Raw genomic sequence first — 9,604 nt, forward strand, 5'->3', positions numbered from 1 at the left:
AGAGTGGTTCAGCAAGAAAGAGATTTGTGTGTGGCTGAAGATGACATGGGAACTAACATACTTCTCCCATTCTGCTGTCAGAATCCTCAGGCTGACATGCAGCCTCTTTGCACAAGCACAACATTGACCAGTCTACTGTTGTTTTGTTTGTTTGGTTTTTTTTAATATATTTGTTTAAATAAGGGCTTAACAGGTTTATTTATGGACTGCCCTGAACAGCATTCCCCATTAGACAGAAACACGGAAATGAGGAAGAGAGTTTATAGAAAAACAGGGAACAGAACAACTCTATCTGAAGTCACAGGATGGTCCACAGTTAAGGCTATTATTTTTCCTGTTACCATCAAGATAAACAGGCAGCAGCAGATTGGTAAAAAACGTTTCAGAGAGAAACTAGACTTCTCTCCATCCCCAAAAACTGAAACACACACCACAGAATCAAGAATGAAAACACCAAGAGAGGCAGCAAATGAGCCTTTATTGTTAGTGATATGAGCTACTACACCCAAAGTTGAATTTCCTGATGGCACAAATCCCATTTCACAGACACCATCAGGGGTAATTTTCAAACTGCTGACTGTGATCAAAAAGAAAATCAGGTTTTGGGGTACAAGACTACATCTGTCTTCTAAGCCATTCAAAAATACACAGAGAAAACTTCTAGAATCTTCTAAAGTCAAGGCCAATAAAACTCAGCTACATAAAAATAATACAGGTCTAGTACTGAAACCATTATTCCTTACTGGGAAAGCAACAATGCCATAAATCTGATGTCAGTACTATTTTTCTTAACAAATTTAGAGATTAAAAGCATGATGTATGTTCCAGCTCACGCTAAGAGGCAGGATAGTGTGATTTACTTAATCACCAACTCTTGTCTTTTTCAAAGGCCACAGAATTTGACATCTGCTGAATTTATGGGCAGAAAGCAGTGCCCGTCACATCTCAGTCAAGACGCTCTACTTCTGTGCCGTATTTTGTACATTCAAAGACCTGCAGGAGTGCCATCTCTGGAGCTCTACTGCTGTGCCCGGCTGACACCTGCTTTAGTACAAGTCACTTTGGAAGAAGGGCTTAAATGAAGGAAGCACTGATTGTAAACAGAAACGTTTATGGAAGAAGAAGCTATGTTTAGAGTAAGAGGATATGGATTCCTACACAGACAAAATATTGAACAGCTCCTCTTACAGTTAACATTCAAAAATAAACCCAAGATGATCGTTATTTAGATAATACTGACACCTAGTGAAGCATAAGGTGCAGGTCTTACAAATCTACTTTGCTACCATAAACACAGCCATTTTTAATCAAGAAACTTTTAAAAGCAAAGCCTTACCCATCACTCTCTGTTGAGTAGACTACAGGCAATCTGTTCTCCACCTCTATTCCCAGATCTTGCTGCACAGTTTCAAGATTCCGTTCAAAAGTGTCCACACTACCAATATTAAACCAGACGTACTGCTATAAAAGAGAGCAGAGATCACCACAAAGTGCCCTATCTTACTCTGGCTTCATCACAAGCCAACTTCTAAGACATACATAAGAACAGCTTCAGACCGAGTTTAAGTCGCCTTGTAAAGTGTGCAACTGATGTAAGCTGCACCTAATAAATCTAAGGCCTACCAACCTGAATACATGTACCTGTCATTGCTTCCACAGAAATCATACACCCAGTAGTTTTGGGGCACTTTCAATAGACTGAAACCCTGGCATGTTCTTCAGGATCAAACAGAAGAACAGGTAAACAGATCTTTAGAAGGGAGGTAATGCAGTCAGGATAATACAGAACCAGCACACAAAGTAGCCATACAACTTATAGTTTCACCTGAAGGTCTTAGCCCTTCTGAGTAAGAAAGGCAATTTGCTACTTTCAGAGTCCATATACGCTTGAAAATTAGCTGTCTGCAAAAAAGACAGCATGAACTTCTATCACACACCATAAAAAAAACCCAGACATTACTTTCAAACAGTGTTGAGATTTGTTTGTTTGGGGTTTTTTTTTCTCAATAAAGTCTCCCCTTTTGCACCATGACCTGCCTGACTTGCCCTGACTTACTCTAATGCTAAAAAAAAGAGTAGTCCTGAGTATTAACTGATTAAGAAACTAAGGCAACTGGTGGTATGTGGGCTAAAGAGGAGGTGTATAAATAAGTCACACTGAAACCCACTCATGAAGTAATTGCTGCAGATTTCACTTTACCCCAGAGGGACTTGCAGACCTTGTTTGTGAAAGTTAAAAAAAACCCACCTCCACCACCTAGGAAGAGGTAACTTGATAAAACTTCTGTAATGCTGCTTAAGTTTTCCACATTGTATATGATTTTTTTTAATTATTATTTTTAAATAGGTCCCTGCCACTGAGTACTTTCACCTGCATCAGTTTGTTCCTTACGGTGCTACTAGAAAAGTAACTCCCTGAAGTAAGTACTCTTCTCAAGAATGAGAGCTCTCAGTTTTAAAAGTCTACAGTATCAAATGGAGACAGAGATAAACTTCTCTTTTTCTAATGACTGGCTGGAACAGAAGAGATCCAGAAGTATGTAAAGTCTGGACTTTTCTTGAGCAGATAGCAAACAGCGGTTAAAAATACAGAACCTGCAGCAATTTCTCACTCTTCCTGTTAGTGTATTTACATTAAGAGCATGGTGCTAGAAAGGAACTACTTGCCATCATTTTAAGATTCCTGTGGCAAAACATCAGTACAGTTAAGTGAAAAACACACAGTGTAGGATAACATAACAGTAAGGCAGAAAACAGGTTTTAGATTAAAAGATTATTAATGCTCCAGACCAAGTCTGCTGCATCAAACTACTGAAAAAGCTTGCTCTGCTGTTTCTAATTTCTCATGTACATGTATTAAAAACGTTTACCCATTCATGAGGGGACTTTCCTGAAACAAAGATCACTCTAACAAAGCGCTTGTTCACCACCTCAAGCCTGTCCACCTGTAGGAGGAAAGAACAAAACTCATGATGCATTAGAGTGTACAGTCATTGCATTTCCATCACAGCTAACAGCAACATACCACAAACATGAACCCGTTCTCTTTTCCAGTAAGGAGAATAAAATTCACGTAGATCAGGATGGTTCCACAATCTACAGTTTGCCATTAGGAATGGCATGCGGAATCACGCATGTTATCAGTAAGCAAGGAATAATGGCACATTAGAATTTAGATTGACAGGACGACCTCATACCCCATTTCAATTAAAAAACCTAATGCACACCTCAGCTCATATTATAGATGCAGTGGAATAGTAAGTATTTAACTATTCCAATGGTCAAACACCAAAACCAATAGACCACACAACTTCAAACTCCTGTAGCAGTCTCCAAAACAAAACAGACCAAACTCAACAGAATGAGCAAAAAACTTATCTTTGCTGATGTGTTTTCCCCAATATAAAAGATTTTCTGTACTGCCACATTAAACACACACACACAAAAAATCAATTGGATAAATTTGTGGTTAAGGTAATAGATACCATATAAACTAAAATCAGAAACTGAGCTGCAGTTCACAGATACATACTATTAAGTTGTGGGATATTTTTTTCATATGGAAGAATTCTCAAATGTTTAGTTTCTTGAATTTGACAAGGTCTCTTCAGAAGGCAACTAAAGTTTCTTTCCATTTTTATTTCCTCTTTCCATAAAATACCTGGTTTCAGCAACTTAAAAGAATTTAAAACTAGCAACAGTTCTACAAATTGGGCTTGAACCCTACACAAACTAGTAAGGGTTCCCTGAACTCAGAAATGTGGCCACTTCCGGCAGAACCGAAGCAAAACACGAGTAAGAAGCCACTGTAGATCAAGCCTGACTTCATGCAAAACTACCTGAACATCTTTGTGTTGAAAAGCGTATAATCCCAGAAATGCTGATGTTTGTTCCCCATTAACTGGCCACTATAGCAACCAACAGCATTTCATTGGCTACATATTATTTAGCTTATCTGAACATCCAGACTACATCTCAGAATGGCCCAAGAGACTTGGTTTTGTGCAACAACCCACTTTCCTAATGCTTTTCTGCAATAAGGGTTCAGGCATCAGTCACTGTAACAGCTAAATTAATCTTTTTACTAAGCTAGTGTCCTACTGCTTCACAACAAATACAGTCAGTAAGGGTTTTTCTCCTCCCACAAGATGCACACATAAATTATGACCAATTAAGAACACAAAGTAAGACACAATCTAGGCAGAAGGGGGAAAGCGTACAGAGCAGCTCTGCATAGACCAGTAAGACAGAGAAAGGTAGGAAACAACCTGTCTAGCAGTTTACCAAAGTAAAAAAAGGCATGCTGTTAACACAAAATCCCAGGTTTGCAACCTAGAGGCGGAAGCAAGCCAATGTTTTCCTAACCTGCGGGTGAAGCTACAAGCAGGGAGATAACAGAGCCAAGAACTAGCGGTTCCTGAAGTGGAAAAGGCCTGTGTAAGACACTTGATCTCCTGAACTTCAAGGCATCACCAACCTATTACTCCAAGTGCAGAAAGCTGCCAAGTTCTACAGAGGGACAGGACACAGATAAAATTGGTTGCTCCAGTAGTAGCTCCAAGTAAGAAAGAGTAAAAGAAGAGAAAACAAATAAAGAAGGCTATTTTACAACACAGTTATGCCAATTTAGTGTTCTTGGAAGGGATTCTTCAATTCTCCACCCCCACCGTGCTGTTCACATTGCTGCTCCTCAGATTCCTTGAGTCACGGATTTAAGGCATGAAACAAGCAGAACATTTTCTTTCCAGGGAGGTGGGCTCATGGAAGCATTTAAGGCTAGGAGTTTCACCTGAGCGCAGCTTGCATGTCTGCTTAAGCCATTAGATCATCTTACCTGTACTGCAAAACCATACGCTGAGAGACTGTGGTTACACTGCCTCTTCAAACTAGCATCAGCACGAGCCATCCAACAAAGTAGCTCTGTCCTGAGCTGCTCATTCCCTCTCCTCTTGAAATGACACAAATCTTCATACAGCCACCCAGAACATTAGATGTAACTACTAAAGATGATTAGGACAAAAGCTGATCCTCTTCTCCCTCAAAACTTACTCCTGAGCCAGTTCTCACTCCACAGAAACATGAACACAAGCATAAGCGGGGAGGCAGAAATAAGCATCTTGAGCACACTGATTTTCCAGTTTGAGTCCCCTCACTACTCACCACTCCCTTAGAAAGGTAGTTATTGACAAAGTCTTTCCAGGTGATTTCTCTCCCAGGGACCCTGAAGAAGAAGTAATAGACAACCATCGTCCAGAAAAAAGAACTTCCCACTACGTACATCCGGAACTCCCTGACATCCCATGGAATGTCACCCTAGGAAATTGAGGGGAAAAGAATGTTTGAGAGTCTGTAATAAAATAAGGACATAACAAACAGCTTCTAGTACCCATTTCTGGCTTCTATTCCCTGCTTTCAACGTTACCACAGAGAATGTCCAACAAAGCTGTATTTTGTTGCATGAGCATGCTTCAGTAACTTCAGATATCACTGAGGAGTCACAACATTAGTAGAAAATCTTAAGTGTTTTACCAATTGTAATTATGTTTTATTCCATGAATTACTTTTAAATAAAAAAGTTTTGCCATCTGTTACATGACCTCTCTCCATTCTAAAACAATTTCCCCTGCCCTCCAGGACTATTTGCAAGACCTATAAAAATAAAGGGGAAAAAAAGAAAAGTAATAGTAAAATCCAAGGAACGAAGGGCTGACAGCAAACTACATGTAACTAGCATTGTGTGGTCAGCAACTTTTACAAATCGACATTCTGAAACAAAATAGAAAGCTTTTAAAGGCCTCAGGCTCCACTATTAGAACACTGACTACTAGCAACCATATAGCTCAGAAGTCTGTTAACATTCCTGAACCAGAGTTAGATACCTCTGAAGGTATATACAAAACTTATTTAGGAAAGACACTGAGTGGGGAGCCGCTTAGAACCAGTTACTATGATCTACTAGGCAGGGGAGGCTTAAGGAAGATTTAGGCAATCAGAATATGGCCCTATACAGCAGAAAACATGTAAGGTTATTTCATGAGGACAAGACAGTACCATACAGAAAGATATTGTAAAGTCAAGACCTTCTGTAATCTGGTCCACCAATTAGTTTCTTCTTTCTTGCCACCTTTTTTCCCACCACTGCCACCTCCTCCACTACTAGTCCCACCAGGCTGTCGGGCACTAGCTTGCTTTGTTTCTAACAAAAAGGAAACATAACAAAAAATACATCTTTATGTCTGATACCAATGTCCCTCTAGTTATTGTTAATTTTGATTTTAAAGAGTTGTTCTGAAAATTGAACTAGTTTGCAATGCTACAATAATAAGAGGAAGGGAGAAACTGCATTTTCCATAGAAAAAAAAGCATGTAGGTCATTAACTGGCAGAAAGACATCTATCTCATTGTTCTGATCAGAAGAGAGGTCTGTTAGTTGTATAAACAGTATGGGCACCAAGAGCTGAAAAATGTCCCAGATATAAAAAGAAGCCTGTTACAGAGACTGCACCAAGCTTATTTCTACCGCACTAATTCAAAACGTGCGAGAAAATTAAGGGTTTTGTTGAGGGTTGAAAGAGGGGGTGGAGGGTGGTTTTTTTGGTTGGGTGGTGGTGGGGATGTGGGTGGGGTTTGGTTGGGTGTGGGGTTTTTTTTGTTTGGTTGTTTTTTTTTTTTTTAAAGAAACCCAATGAAACATCACAGGGTCTAAGTAACATCATCTCCCATAATTCACCCTTCCAGTCATACTGTGGTGCTCTTGAATCTCAAGGTGTTTTGATACCACAGGTTGGCATCCTTTTTAATATTCTAGAGACAAGCACAGCACAGTAACAGCCAACTGCAGCCAAAGAATTAATTTTAATATTCTTCCACTCATCCAACACACAAGGTGTCTGCATGGTGTAGCACAGCATCACGTGTCAACATACTCAAGAGGGCAAGATGGAGCGCACCACCAACACATGCTCCGTCCAACCCTACCTCTTTCAAGAGCTTGGTCGTTTGGGTGTCTAGGCATGACACTAGATTTTACCATCCAAGGCCCAGTGGAAGGCACACTGCTGCTCCTGTTACTGCTCTCATAAGAGACTCACAGGGTTGCTGCCTCTCCTTCAAAGATGTGTCATATAGATTTCTGATGCAACAGAGTGCCTGTTATTGCTAATAATATCCAGATTCACCTCCTCTCCTTGTAAAGACAGGGCTCTTTCTAGCACTGCCACTACTAACTTTTTTTTTTTTTTCAAGCTGCAGGCTTGGTGCTGGCTGAAAAGCTGGTTCTGGATCCTCAGCCAGAATGACAATTCTGGTTATTCCACCCAGCAAATGGGTATTTTAACCAGCTCTTGGAAAAGCTGAGAACTATACACACACAGAATCTCTAAATGCATGATTAACTTCAACAAATAGGCAACAGTAAAACAGGAATGCTGTCCTTCAATTCTAACAGAAGCTTAAGAGAAAATAAGCATTATTCCAGAATATATATACACATGATATGAAAGCAAAATAATGTTTAATAAAAACATATCAGCTCACATTTTTAAACTAATCTGATACAGAAACATCCTCCCTGAAAAATAAACAAAAAAAACCCCAAAACCCAAACCCACGATGTTACGTTAAAATCTAATCTAATAAATACACAGTCCCAAAGAAGAACTGAAATCAAGCAATTTTTTGTACCTTTTGTTTCTCCAGCTGTACCTTTAGTTCCATTAGGTTTCTTCCCATTGGGAAAATACTTTTCAAATCCTATTAAAGAAGAATTAGAGAGCTCATAAGTGTTTTGTTGTTTTTTTTTTTTCTCTAAGTTTACAATTCTGCCATTACACTTCAGTAGTCACAAGATCAAAGTACACAACAGCAGAGAAACCAGCAACAGAGACTGTAAAACTGGTCTTGGTCTTGTGTTTTTTGATTAAGAGCTCTACCAGGTTCGCATAAATAAATCTACTACTGTTGACAAGAATCTATCGAATGCATTTAATAACCTAGTAAAGCTATTCTTCAAACCAGAGACAGACAAGCTTAGTTCAACATAAAATTTCATTAAGCAAACCGCAGTCATTCTTTAGTAGCTCCTAGAAATTCCACAAATCAATATTCCATCTCAAGATTAATGGCTGGTTAGTACAAGAACTTACTTCCCAAAAGACAATAAACCTAAATGGTACACAAGCGCAGTTCTCAGCAAGGAATGCAGTCTGTTTTGCTTCACTGATCAAAGTTATAATCACCTTTGGGAGGTTGAGAGAAAAGCCTTCTGCAAGCAGCAATTACACTTGCCAAGGCAGTACTTCCATCAGTAGTAACGCCAGTGGTAACTTTTTCACGAAGCTGAAAGATGAAAAATAAATATAAAGCAACAAGAAGGTGCCACAAAAGTCTTCACGCTCCCTAGTAGTTCTGAGCTGCAACAAGCCAGGTATTACTTTACAACAGACTTCACAGCAACTGTGGTGAACCACAGCGTAAGACAACAACGCAAAGGGAAAAGTCAATCAAGTGGGCAATTTCTGCAGCAACGACACTTATTTTTTGTTAAAGGCGGAGTTTCATCTTACATACAAACATAACTTTATTAAAAATCAAACAGCAAACACTGTAAGCTATGAACATTAAATATATCCACACCGATCCTATGGGAAATATGTCATAACACCAGCTGGATGAGACTGAAGGGCAACACTCTGATTGTACAAGCAAGATCCACAGAGTACAGTGTTTTGTTAAAAACTGCAACTTTTCCCCAATATTTAAGAACCTGTAACTTCTGAATGGTGAAGATCTACTTCAATCCAGGGGAAAGGGATATAGCAGACAATGCTCGTGTCTAGCTAAGAAACCAACACCGAGGAGGAACACCAATTCAAAGTATACCTAAACCTCTATACAGGTAAAAATCCAGTTATAAAAACATAACAAACTTAAGTCCATCACACCTTGTTTTGAGACTGATTGTTTACTGTTTTTTGCCATTTAAGTGCAATGAAGGAAATAAGAATTGATCATTTTACGTATTTATAAGAAAACTTTTGGTATCATAACTGAACAGAGTAAACTGCAATGTTACTACTGAGAAATTAAGCCCCTTTTCTTCAAGAAGGATATATTTTAGATAAAATCCTAACTTCTCCCGTTCCTAAGCATTCCCAACGCTTCCAAAAGAAAAAAAAAAACCAACCCCAATCTCATATTGAGCTCCCCCCCTGAAGCTGACTTACTTTCTGTCTCCATTGACTTCTGCCTCACAGAGGCACTCAGCGTCCTTCTGTCCTTTTTTTTTTACTAGAAGCTATTTACCTTAAGAGCCAGAGAAGTATTATTAAAAAAAAAAACAAAAACCAAAACCCACACACAAACCAGAAAACAATAGGCCCTGAAAACATGACTCAAACATCCATCTAGCACTAACACCTCTCAGACTGCATCTGTGAAGGAAAGCTCAACGTTAGCGCTGCCTTAGCAATTTTGTTAAAGCCACAATGGTTGTATACAAAACCTATTTTTGCATATTAAATTAATCTGTAGGATTCTAGATTACATGCTAAGACTATCCTAGGAATGCTGACATATCATGAAGTGAACTCTAACGACTCTGAAG

The 9,604-nt window shown here is 39.1% G+C and overlaps 1 protein-coding gene across 1 annotated transcript in view; it reads right to left on the reverse strand.

Moving 5' to 3' along the window:
- The window catches only part of LOC104508993 (AFG3-like protein 2), a gene marked incomplete at both ends in the record, with an annotated part of 10,299 nt that extends 1,962 nt beyond the window's left edge, over nucleotides 1–8,337 (reverse strand). Inside the window, 6 exons of the mRNA XM_010150783.1 lie at nucleotides 1,337–1,461; nucleotides 2,871–2,945; nucleotides 5,161–5,313; nucleotides 6,081–6,196; nucleotides 7,684–7,752; nucleotides 8,238–8,337. Coding sequence (XP_010149085.1) covers nucleotides 1,337–1,461; nucleotides 2,871–2,945; nucleotides 5,161–5,313; nucleotides 6,081–6,196; nucleotides 7,684–7,752; nucleotides 8,238–8,337 — 638 coding nt within the window. The remainder of the gene's footprint in view (nucleotides 1–1,336; nucleotides 1,462–2,870; nucleotides 2,946–5,160; nucleotides 5,314–6,080; nucleotides 6,197–7,683; nucleotides 7,753–8,237) is intronic.
- Nucleotides 8,338–9,604: the final 1,267 nt, after the last annotated feature.

This window comes from Eurypyga helias, unplaced genomic scaffold (genome assembly GCF_000690775.1).
Source record: "Eurypyga helias isolate BGI_N326 unplaced genomic scaffold, ASM69077v1 scaffold39514, whole genome shotgun sequence".
In the NCBI taxonomy this organism is placed as follows: Eukaryota; Metazoa; Chordata; class Aves; order Eurypygiformes; family Eurypygidae; genus Eurypyga; species Eurypyga helias.